At 49.4% G+C, this 13,171-nt stretch overlaps 1 protein-coding gene across 1 annotated transcript; it reads right to left on the reverse strand.

The window, feature by feature from the left end:
• Positions 1-208: 208 nt before the first annotated feature.
• On the reverse strand, positions 209-1,489 carry LOC142565784 (homeobox protein MSX-1-like). Its single transcript, XM_075676316.1, has 2 exons — positions 1,262-1,489; positions 209-716 (listed from the first exon to the last, which is right to left on the reverse strand). Exons 1-2 carry the CDS (start codon positions 1,473-1,475, stop codon positions 301-303), a joined length of 630 nt encoding a protein of 209 aa, XP_075532431.1. The 5' UTR covers positions 1,476-1,489; the 3' UTR covers positions 209-300.
• Positions 1,490-13,171: the final 11,682 nt, after the last annotated feature.

Consider the following 13,171-nt stretch of genomic DNA (forward strand, 5'->3'; position numbering starts at 1 on the left):
TGATAGCCGTTAACCTCTTGGAACTATATATGTACAGATACGCGTAGATATTTTGTCACTCGAAATAGACCACCTGCAGCTGTTTAGGACGAACGCAGGTTACATATAAACCGCCGAGATCTCGCATTAAAGTCACGCGAGGGCTGTTAGCCGTGGGACACGATGCTCGCGAGTGCAGCAGCCGTATATATAGCAGGAGCAGGGGGGCTCTTATAGGAAAATAATTTAATGGGCGCTCTGGTCCGGGCTATGTACAGATATTTACAATTTACAGGAGGCGGTCTTCTTTCCCGCTGGCGGCTACGGCGGCGGCTGTCGCTCGGCAGGCGGCGGCGCACACGGTGCGAACACGGCCGGCGCGAACACAGGCGCGTGGAGCCCGCCGGGCGCCGGGCACAGCGCGCCGAACGGTCCAAAGAAGGGCAGCACGGGGGGCCGCGCGGCCATGCGCAGCCGCTCGATCTCGGCCTCCTTGAGCCGCTTCTCCTTGGCACGCCGGTTCTGGAACCAAATCTTGACCTGCGTCTCCGTCAGGCTCAGCGACGAGGAGAACTCGGCGCGCTCGGCGATGGACAGGTACTGCTTGGCGCGGAACTTGCGCTCCAGCGAGAGCAGCTGCTGCGTCGTGAACGGGGTGCGAGGCTTGCGGTTGGACTTGTGCTTGCGCAGCTGGCACTTGACCGGCGCCGGAAGCTTGCACGGGCCGCCGGGGGTGTCTGCACGAGACGAGCGAGGGTCACACACACCTCGGCTCCACGAACTGCAACGTGCTTTTCCTCGCTCCGTGCTGTCCGAACCATGTATAGCATCACACCGGATTCCCTACGGCGACCTATCTGATCCCGAAACCAACCTACCAGTCCTCCCAAAACAATAGACATGCCCCTTAGTAAATTCAAGACAACTATATGATGGTGCGATCTCAGAAATCAAAATGCGGCCACAGAAAACTATGCAGATTAAGGCAATGCTGTATCAGCATCTCGCATCGCACTGCAGGAATCGTGTATACATGCCACTGCTAGAATGCACTTAAAAAAAAAAAAAGTCTTATACAAGCTCTCCTGTAAAGCTACAAGCTGACACAGTCGTTGATGGCGCTGTCACCGTGGGGCACGTGGTCGAGCTACAATAAGCGTTTGAGAAAACGCATGGGGCGGTCCCGTCACTGGAGGCTGCGGGGTTACCAGCGATCAGACTGGCCGCGACCCCGCAACCTCCGCCGGTAAATGCGCAAATGCCGCAGAACGCGCGCACTCACCGAGATGACCGGGCGCGGGAGAGGATCGCGTGAACCAGGCGGCTCCCCAGTGGAGCGCTTGCTCGGGCGGCAGGCACAAGTCCGGCTCCGCGTTGCTCGACGAGCTGGTCACTTGGGCCTCCTGCACGTCCCTGGGCCCGCTGGTCACAACGTCGGCGAGCAGGGCCTCCACCGAGAACGGCGTCAGCTTCTTGGCCGGCTGCAGACCCGTCATGTCTGGCCGCACGACTACACCGATGCTCTGACTGGGCCTGCGGGACTCCGCCGCGCGCGATGCCCGGCGCCAGGCCACGCGTGCGCCGAGCTGCCGCGCGCTCCTCCCATTGGTCTGCTCCGGTGGAGGCTCCGCCCCCTTCAAAGGAGGCTCCGCCTCGCTCTGGGGGGGTCGCCCTAATGAGCCCGTTTCCTCCCCCGTTCGGCGAAGGAGGCCATTCCGGCAATTGCCCGCCGCTTTGAGCGGGGACGCTGCCAGCTAATTTGGGGAGCGCCGCCGCGCTGACCCAGTGGCCAGGTGACGGCTCAATCGGAGGAGACAAGGGGCCCCGCCGCACTTCATCAGAGTCCTGCGCGCCGTTCGGCCGCCGGCGTTGCCGTAATGAAGCTGTCGTCCCGGCCATCCTCCCTGTGCCACCCGACGACGCTGGGCTGGCGGCCCCCTGCGCTCAAATTATGACCAACTGCTGCGCCCAGTTCGGCCTCGCGCTAATTGTTTCCTCGGAGGGTGCGGTGCTCGGGGAGAGGGCGCAGGTAACCACATCACCGGTCGACGGGTGATTGACGGCGCAGATACCTTTTCGATGAATCCTATTAGCGTCGAGTGTCTTCGCTCTCCTCGCCGCCGGCGTGCGGTACCGTGCGGAGCACGCACCACCGCCGGGTCGATCGGCCCTCCCTTTCTGCCCTTTTAATAATGAAATCTGTCCGCCCTTGCGCATTTGTAACGGGCGCCGCTTTCTTGACCCGAGCCATCGCGGTGGGCGATCGGGCTTGTCTCGCAAATATGAGCGACAGCTCTTCCGCCCGGCTTGTGTGCCGAGTGAGATATCTCCCATGGTAATGAGAGACGGGCCGAGGGCGAGGCCCACGACGACGACGACTGCGGAGATGAGAAACGGCCTCTCGGACTCGTTCCTTGCTTTTCATTAAGCTATACATGTGGGCGACAGGGGAAGGCGAGGGGCGCCGCCTATTGAGCGGCCGTGTGAGCTCCGCCTGTCAGCGCCGATTGTACGCAATCTTGTTGCGCTGGGACAGAAAGAGAGCGATGAACGGACCGATAGCGCGACTCAATAAGGCTGAAGCGTACAGCGCAAATGTTGAAGTGATCGAGTGATTAGCCTTGTCTGGCGACACAGGGTTCGGGAAAGTAATAAAGATGTCACCATGGGAACCGATCAACACTGAGTTGTTACTTGAAGAGTGCGTGTACAGAATATAAGCTATGTCTAAAGTGCTCAAGATTTTCTATTATTTTTAGAAGACCAATGAGCCCGTATTTTCGCTCGCATTGCGAAGCTTGTACCGAATGTGTTATAACTTACACGAGGGCTACGGGCTTTTCTGGCCGTTTTCTGATCCCCGCCGAGGAAAAGCTCACATTTCAGTGGCTTGCTGTTGTACAGTACTCAGCCTCCAAATTTATCCGCAAAACGCGGCAAGTGGAAGCAAATGCCACTCCTTTGTATTGCGCGTTATAGTAAAGGCGAAAATAAATTAAATAATTAATTAAGAAAGAGGGGATGGGGGCACAATGAGTGAAAAAATAAAGAGGTGGTGGTGAGGTGGAAGCCTTATAGTAAAGGCGAAAAATAAATTAAATAATTAATTAGGAAGGAGAGGATAAGAGGCACAATGAGTGAAAAAAGAAGGTGGTGGGTTGGAAGTGTGAAAAGCACCGAAATGGTTTTGGTGGCACTTGAGAATAAAGTTTCGCAGACTTCGTGTTTCCTTCTTGCATATTACTGACTGTTTAGAACGAAAACACTGCACATTCTGAAGAAGCTATATATATATATATATATATATATATATATATATATATATATATATATATATATATATATATATATATATATATATATATATATTTGTGTGTGTGTGTCTGTTTATTTTTACGCAGTTTTTTTGTGTTTTTTTTAACATAGCCTTAAAGAAGTTAGTTGCGTTCCCCCAAAGCTCATGAATATATTTCTCCAATCTGCCTCCGAGGAAAATCTGCAACATGAATGCGCCCACTTAATCCTTCCATATAGCACGGTTATCGCGCGCCGCCGCTCTGGACTTTCGGAAGAAAAATAACGCATATAGACAGCAGCCTTGAAGAACATTTGCTTGTTGTCGGTGTGGTCGTTTGTACGCGGCCTCATTTTCTTTATTGGAGCTGGCAAGAACGTCATCACTGCCGTACTTGCAAACCTGTGAAAGTCGAAATTAGGAAAAAAAAAAAATCTTGCAGCCATGATAAGGGAAAGGAGAGAGATATAAAGCATTTTTTTTTATGTTTGCGCTGGTCACACACCTTTTGTAGGATACATACGCACTTTCTTACCGATTAATTTACTTTTGGACGCAGTGCACAAGCAGTGGTAAATTTGACACAGCAGATGCTGAAAGGAACACAATATTTTTAGGGCGCAGGTAATAACCTCTAGCGCCCCCCCCCCCCGTATGCATCCCCCGCATGCGTCCCCAGGGGGGGGGGGGGGATGTACCCCGAGCGGCTTACGTCCGTATTGGCAGAGTCCTCCAATGCTTCAAAGCATTGAAGGACTCTGGTATTGGGGCAGAGCACGTAGCCAGGAATGGAGACGGGTAGGGGAGAGGGGGAAGGGGTGTGGCGACGGCGCCTGTGCACGTTGCGCCTGGGCTTCTGTGGTCATGACGTCACGCGCGTCGGAGGTGCTGGCGCGGCTTCAGCAGCGGTTGCGACGTGAATGCATGGAAGCAGGTGCGGTGACCGCGGCGGCGCTTGTGTGGTGCCATACAGGAAAAAAAAACAAAAATTTACGATTTCAATATGTATGCAGCCCATGATAAGGCAACCTAAAAACAGCTTGGCTGGTGATCCGTCCCCATATGAATGTTGCGGCCCGCGATTTTATTTATTTTTTTATCACTGGGACCTTTTCAGTTATTCTGGTGTTACCGATTTCGCCATCGTCGTCATAAAAAAAGAGTTATAAACGTATATCCGAAGTAAAAAAAAATATTCTGCAGCATCAGTTGTCCTAGCGGTCTCGAACCGCTCACGTAAAGAGCTAGGTATACAAAGTGAGCTATATAACATATAGCTATATAACAGCTAATGTGCCAAAAAAGGTATACAATATGCGGTTATAGGGACATCGATCTTCGGTCATTACTTCTCTTCTGCCACCATGCAAGATAGTTTTTGTCTAATATTTAGCTGAATAATTAGAGAAGATTGATTAAACAAGCTTATACTTTTTTTAATTAACGGCGTGGCTTTCCGGCGGGAGGGCTGTTATTGCATCCTAAACATCCAATCCAGTCTTTTTTGGCGCGCTACGTCATGCGTAACTATTTTTTCCCGACCTCTACTCGTAGCGCCCAAATACGAAAAGTGTCGCGTGATTATGCGCCTGCTCGCAGCGACATCAAACGCTCCCAAAAATGATTTGAAGGAACTGACTCTGCTCATTGCCTGACTCGGCAACCGTGCTATGTATGTAGGGTATGTTATGCGTGTGTGTGTGATATTTGTATGCCACATATCTACAGAACTTTTTATACGGTGTACATATACAAGAATAACATAGTGTATAGCACCATATGTATAAAACACTTGATAACACAAAGAGTAGCCGACGCCGCATTGTAAACAAGAATGTCATCTTTTCAATTAAAAAAAAGTTTCCGTGCACACAATTTACTATGCTATAAAGCGAAAAGGTTATGGCTATTTGGATTCTGAACCGCACGGTGACAGCGGAAGCTGAGGCTGCTGAAAACTACAGGTATACAATTAAATTGAATTTTGGGGTTTTACGTGCCAAAACCACGATTTGATTACGAAACACGCCGTAGTGGAGGACTCCGGGTTAATTATGACCACCAGGGGATCTTTAACGTGCCCCCAAACCACCGGACACAGGTTTTTCTTTTTTTTTTTTTTCATTTCGTACCCACCGAAGTGCGGCCGCCGCGGCCGGGATTCGGTCCCGCGAGCTCGGGCCTATAGCAGCGCAACAGCCGCTAAGCCACCGCGGTGGGTATATATAGGTACAGCAAAACTAATCGCAATGAGGTTTGCAAGCATATACACCACGCGATCGGCGATTGCCCCAGTCAGCTCGACTCGCGTGGTGACCGCGCTATATATAAAAAAAAAAAGCTGTTGAGAGGAAGTTCGAGTGCTGATTGCAGTAAAGACACGCTTCCCTATAACTTTTTTTCAGCATGTAGAAACGCGTAACACTTCGTATAAAGATACATACGAAACTTATTATGGGACCAATAAGTGACACCTCATAGCGGTGTTGCTTTTCGCGGAATTTTACGTTTCAGCGGAATATATGAACATGTATAGAGCTACTTCTTGAGCGTGCCTCCACACGTGCACGCTTATATATATATATATATATATATATATATATATATATATATATATATATATATATCGACGGTCGCTATAGCGCTTGCCATGAATGCCAGCCGGAAATTAGGCGGATGCGCACAGGGTGCTCCTGCATGGGCCGCGCCCATCAGGTTCGCGAAGGTGCTTCGAGGCACGTCGGCGGGGGGCGAAATCACCCTGAGCTGTTGAGTTGAGGAGAGTTTGGGGGCCGCAGTGCCGCGTCGTGGCCTGCGGTGGTTGCGTCCTATACGAACACCGCGATCGGAGGAGTTCTCGTTACCTGATAAACACCGTCCATCTCAGGAGAACCCCCCCTGCCGTGGCGTGTAAATGGAGCCTCCGCGGGCTCTCTTTCACCCGACGTGTTGCTCCGCTTCGATGGGCCACAATTTCTACCGAGTGCACACACAACGGGTGAGCCGAAGTAATAAAAAAAAAAAGAGGATTGCTGGCCAGAATGTTTGATAAGCGAATTTTCGTCTTTTGGAACGTTTTAATGGGAAGGAAAAAACTACAACTCTCCGACGCGTGCGGAATTGGGATATGGGAAACCAAGGGTTAACACGACCAGACGGCTTCGATGTGCACGCAGGGATGGCCCTGATACACCTATATATGCCGACGCCTCCCATATATGACTGTATTATCAACAATAATGTATCCCATCGTTTAACCACATCGCTCACTATGCGCGCATCCATAATTCTGAACGGCATAGCTTCTTCTGTCTGCTGCTGGAACCTCGAGTCATCAGTTTGTTGCTATTAATAAATATAGGTCCAATGCCCTCACATGCGCTCTTGCGGTTGCTCAAAGCGACCCCCTTCAAACTGGGCCATGCATGCCTACAGATTATAGGCAGGCCGAGTTGCGTGAATTATTCACCGACGGCAATCCATAGACGCATTAGTGAGAAAACAAGACAGTTCCAGGTAAAAAAAAAAGAAAAAGCAAAGAAGAAAAAACAACAATAGTAATGATAATAAGCAGGGAAGCATATTTGTACCCTGTAGGATTTTCGTGATGGATCCCGTTGAGTCACATGTATGCCGACTCTACGTTCACGTTATGTGGCATTTTTTTTTTTTTTCAGATGCTAGGAGTACATACAATAGTGGCCAAATCTGCTGCGACAGTCGGTCATCCACGCAGGCGCGCTTCTTCACGCACCCTTGAACTTGTTCGACGGCAGAATGCGCAAACACGCAAAGTGACTGAAAATAAACAATCGTTGATCAGCTATGCGTTTCTTGCAAAAACTAATGTAGACTAGATTTCTAGTGGCACGACCATCGAGTGACACTTTTTCTTCTTGCGCAGCACTTCCGCTTCAACTCATGAGACGACTGGGAAAGAAATTCAAAATAAGTGAGAGAAAACAAAAACAGAAAAAGAATAGTACAGTACAAGATTCACGGGTTTCATTATAGATATGATATCAGAGCATAAGTTTAGTTGCTAGTTGAGTTGCTGAAGTGTCTGGAATAATTAGAATTAACTAGAAATCACTGAGACGACCAGAGACGAAATTCAAGATATATAAGAAAACAATAGTACAGTACAAAATTTATGGATTTCATTATAGATAGTATATCAGAGCATAAGTTTAATTACAAGTTGAGTTACCGAAGTGTCTGGAATAATTAGATCTAATTATATATCCCTGATTACAGCACATCAAAGCACATAATGGTAGACTTTAGAGACCCGCCACGTGAACACGACCTTGGCGAAATTCCTGGAAACCCGGAAGTAGAAAGCGGTAGTAATGACGTCACAAGAAAGAAGGTGACGTGATATTTAACCGGCTAATTAATGGAAAACAGTTGCCTCCGAGTTCGGTTCGTGCGTTGCGTTCGCCTAAGGTTAACTTTAAAGAACACCAACGCCGAGGTGCGAGTACCACTAAGAGGCACCGAAGTCAAAGATTAGGGTCACCTACCATTTTTTTGTACAGTATACTTTTCCTAGGTTGGTGCTTTTGTCGACTTAAGATCTATAACTGTCTGAAGACAAAAGCGCCTATGAAGTCGGGTTTTTTCTTTCTCTTTCTTTTTGTATGTGTGTGTGTGTTAAGTTCTCGACGGGTTGTTTTCAGAAAATCTACAGAAAATTGTCGTCAAAAAGTCTGTGGCCAAAAGTTTACAGCTAAAGACTAAATACTACTAAAGACTGACTCAAGACAGCCTATTATAGAATTGGCAAAAAAACGACTACAAAAAAAAAAATTGCGAACAGTGGCTCTACTCCGCTCTCCACGCAATAGCTCGACACTGTCTATAAACAAACATCGTTTCGAAAGTGCAGTGCAGCTATGTGTCCGCTCAAAAATTTTGTTTTGAAATAGAAAAGAAATTGGGATATCACTTGGCCGAAACCACGATCTGACATTGAGGCACGCCGTTAAGGGGGGCTCCGGATCAATTTTGACCACCTTAGGCACCCAGTGCACCAATACACGAGCGTACGTCCTTGCGTTCCACCGGTATCGAAACGCGGCTACCGTGGCCGAGCTTCTTTATAATACCGAATGCAGCGAACGACACGAAAGTCGCGGGATGCCCTTATTTGCTCCAGGATACGGTATATATGTTTCTCCAAGACGAATGTTACATTCGTTCTGGAATAGAGACTGGGACCTTAGGTAGGGTAAAGCCAAACAGCTTCCGTCGCCGCTTCAGTGTCAAAATGTGCGCAAGGCGCGAATATTGAGTTTTGCCTTTGACTTTTTATTTGGTAACCGGGTTGAAATGGAGGAGCACTTACAATTAATCGGAAGGTGGAAGTAAATAAATAAATAAATAAAGATCTTCAACTTGCAAACTTTCCACCTCATGATATTTAATTAGTAAAATCTGCAAGTAATTGTATCTACACGTTAATTCAGGCTGTGCTTCGGGCTCCTGTTACGAGGAACCGCGAAAGTATTAAAGGGGGTGTTGGTGTTTGCGCGCGGTGGGGGAGGTTGGGAGTGCAAGTGTGGCCGTTCTTCAGAACGGAGGAGTGACGAGTGGGAGACAAGGCTATAAAACTGCTTCCCACCGCATCCCCTACTGCCCGACGCGAAAACCGTCGTCTCGAAGGGGAGCAGCGCACGTAGCATCGGGCATCCTGTTCGACAGCGAACGGGGCAACATAGGTGACGGCGGCAAAGAGAGTCAAGTCTCTCGAGTGCGCTGGCGCGACTCGACAGCATTTTACCCTTCGCTCTGTACAAGACCGCTCGAGAGTCCACCAAAGAGGCGACGCATTGTCGGGCGCCTCATCAAAAAACTCCGTTTTCAACGAGCGCGGCCGGCCGTGAGCAGTTGGAGCCGGGGTGAAAAGGCAGAAGGGGGAGGGGGGGGGGGGCGAGCAAGCCGCGCGCACACGCACGCTGACACGAGTGGAGGTACAAAACGAGCCCCCGCACCTCTGCGAGCTGCGAGGGGGTCCGGGGGGCGCATCCGAGCAACGGCAGCAAGCGGCCGGGTGCCCCTCGGAGTTAATTTATGGGGCCCTTCCCGGGCGCTCAGAGATCCCTTTCATCGCGCAAGCTGCGCCTGTGAAGAGCAGTCAAACTGCCATTACTGTGAAATGGACTTTTGGGGCAATGGACTGACACATGCTCAACAGGCAACAGGCCCCCACCAGGCGCCCCAGGGGGCCACCCCACCCCCTCCTTACCTCTCTTCCACTCCCCGGTTTGTCCACGTTCGCCGGACTTGTGCCGCCATTGAGGCCCGGGATCCGTTTCCTGGAAAGTCGCCGTGGGGCGCTGGCGTCGGCGGGAGGACCGCCTGGTCGCGACACCCCGCCGCCGCGGACGTCGCGGGGCAGGGCCTGCGCTGCTAGCGCGTGCGCCTGCGTTTACCGAGTTGTATTCAGCGCTGCTGTTACGCCCTTGTCCGCCACTGCAGGTGCCGAACGTGCCCCGTGGGCCGTTGTACACGCTGAACTGCTCAGTGATTAAGAGTGCCGCCCTAACTGAAGCTCCAGATTTCTTTGCAGTTGTCGCACGAGAATCATTGGTGCAAAGATTCCCTGGTTATGTCAAGGTTAACGATCGGAAATGACCGGGCGCCTGTGAGTACAATGCTTCACTCCGAGGTGTTTCGTGAAACCAGGTTCCACTCACTAAGCTGTTACAGTAAAGCTGGCGAGTGGGGCTTGATGGTGGTTTGAATGCTACTCATGTACAGCAGATTCTAAGAAGTAGACGGACAGCGTACGCTGGCAAATTTCATTTCCACTTGAGACTTAGCGTATCTTCCGCGTGATGGTTCACTTTTTATGTGCTTGCACTATGAACATTTTTTTTTTGTTCAACAGCGCACGTTCCCGACATTCAAGCGTTGCTCTGGTGATCCTAGGAGCCAGCAATAACACTGCAATTTCTTAGGGCGACAACCACATGCATTCATTCACATTGTTCTTTACCATTGCTTTCTGCAGTCGTTGCGCTACAAGAAGTGGAAGAAACTGCGCTTCAGAAAACAGAGCTGTCTGTTGAAAAATTGAAGTCCAGTAAAGGAGGTGTGGAACAGCAAATGCGTGTAAAATATATGAGGAAATAACAATACAGCTGGTAACAGCCACATACGTCATAGAAAAGGATGGTAGTAAGGATAACTGTAAGTATTGCAACGTATGCGCATTGCAGAAACCAGAGCTTTTCACAAGCATATACCATGGACTTCTGTATATAGGTGAGACCCTACTGTGAGACACTACTGCACTCTACACACAATTATTAATTATTAATATTTGGCTTGAAAACATACACACACTTGAGAGAGAAAAAAGAAAGCAAGGAGCACGCAGGCTGGTAACTGCCACTGGAAGGGGGCACAACGCCTGCCTACTCTCTAGGAACAAGGCGACACACACATAGAAATGGAGGATAGGAGCAGAGTCCTTCCATGTTTTTTCCTTCCAAAACATGGAAGGACTCTGATAGGAGTAAGGAAAGAAAAGAGAAAATGAAGACCAAGATGACAGTTCAGAAAGAGTGAAGTAAAACGATAGCAAATACTAAAGGACGGCAGTAGAAACAGAAAAAAAGAGCACTATACGAGGACCCGTTGTTCTACACACTCGGCTACAACGCGGTATATAGTAAGCCATGCCGCGAGGTTTTTAACACTGTCTCGCCTGGAACGGATCAGTTGGGTCGGTGTTACCCACTTCACAACGAGTGAGCGGTCAACGTGGAGGCGGCGTCCCTCTTCTCCGAGTGAACTCGCGCTTCTCAGCACGCTGCACACAACTGACACGTGGCCAGAAGAGCCGCGCGCCGACTGACTGGGCGCGGTGATTTCACCTCCGGCTGATTGCCTTTGCGGATTACAGCCCAGGAGTCAACTTCTCGGGAGCAGCGTGCACAAAAGGTCCCGCTCCTGCGGGGGCTCCGAAACGCGCGGCCGCGAACGGAGCACGCGTGCCAGCTGGACCCACGGGCGACGACGAAGTTCCAGTCGCGTGTCACGTGGAGGGCCCTCCGGATTAGCGGGCGCACCGCTGCTTTCTGCGAGGTGTCGTCAAAGGGCACGTGTCGTGACACGGATTAGCGGAAGAGCCGAGCGATGCCGTACAAACGCGCTTCTTGCGTCCTCTGCGAGAGCTTCGCTCTGCTTACCTGAATTACGCGGCACCCAGGGTGCCCCACACCCGTCGCGCGACGTTTTGGCCCTTTTGGCCCGACGGAGGCAACTTGGACACCAACGCATCTTTCACTCATCATTCGACAATGTGCGAGCCCGCGGATTTTCGAGAAGCGAGCGTGACACAAGTGAGCCCTACACATTGTGCTCGAAATATATATGACTTCAGGGCCGTTACTTTTTTTTCCCCATCTCTCTATCTCTTTTGCGAGGAAGAAGTAAAATGTTGAAGCCTTCAGACAAGTTTCGCCTATTTTAGATGATTCAAACTTTCGTTCCGTCAGTTATAGGCGTCTTTTCTTTCGTGGCCTAGATCTACACGTGAACGTTCGCTCGGCCATTTGCAACTTTCTCAGTGACACAAAGATATTACCACGTTAGCTTCCTGGAGCTATAATTGCTCCCTTCCCAAAAATGTCTGATTGTATTCAGAATTATTATGTTTGCTTATTTACGTCACATATTCCAATTTGCAACGTTGCGTAAGGAGAGGTGAAGGGTGAAGGGGAGGGGGGGTAGAGAAATATTCAGAGATTTTTGTACATATGAACTGAGACATCTGGAGAATGCGCATAAAGGTTAATATAAAGTACAAATCACAGCGTTAGAACAGTTTGCCGAGTATAGGTAAACGATTAAATAAAATTTTACTGAGTAATCGAGAATAATGCATTGTGTATTAAGACATAAATGTTCGTATCTACAAATATATATAAAGGAACAAGCAGATGTCACCGTACTTATTGGTGAAAACAATGTAAACAGCCAGTACAAATTTCTAGGATCCATTAGTCTTTAATAGCTATATACAAGAAAACGCTAGTTCGTGATGCTCTAAAGGTTACAGGATCGCTATTGTCAACGATCTTATTTGGGAGCTCATTCCACAGTTTGACGTTACGAGGCAGTGCTGAAAAGTTAAAAGCTTGTGTTCGACCGAAAATGCTTTGATAACTGGCCAGATTATGCAGGCGACGTAAATACTTGCAAATTCCCTGTTTTATGTGCAAGCTACGAACTTTAGACTTCACTATTATAACTTCACTGTTATCACGTTGATAATTTGTATACGTTTTAATATTAGTTGTACTATTTCCAGATTTCGTATTCTCTTCACTTTCGCTATATACCCGCCGCGGTTGCTCAGTGGCTATGGTGTTGGGCTGCTGAGCACGAGGTCGCGGGATCGAATCCCGGCCGCGGCGGCCGCCTTTCGATGGGGGCGAAATGCGAAAACACCCGTGTACTTAGATTTAGGTGCACGTTAAAGAACCCGAGGTGGTCGAAATTTCCGGAGTCCTCCACTACGGCGTGCCTCATAATCAGAAAGTGGTTTTGGCACGTAAATAAAACCCCACAATTACACTTTCGCTATAGACTTTTATCTTCACCCCACCCTTACACTCCTTCGTGCCTCCTGCTTCTCGGCCAACCCTGAGTGCCGTATTTGAGGAAGAAGCAAGCAAGCCTTCCTCAACTGTTGAGAACTTGCTGCCATGTTTTTACTGGTGTAATTCCCGCATGCATCGCGAGGTTTCGCATGCTTCGAGCGCCCTTTTCTGGGCAGTTGTTCGGAGAAAACCTGTGACGATAGAACTCTTCGTAAGAGCTGACGCGTACCAACTGTGATGTTGAAAATATTATTAGCGGGTCGTTCAGCAGGCCCTCGAC

This window comes from Dermacentor variabilis, unplaced genomic scaffold (assembly GCF_050947875.1).
Source record: "Dermacentor variabilis isolate Ectoservices unplaced genomic scaffold, ASM5094787v1 scaffold_12, whole genome shotgun sequence".
Lineage (NCBI taxonomy): Eukaryota > Metazoa > Arthropoda > Arachnida > Ixodida > Ixodidae > Dermacentor > Dermacentor variabilis.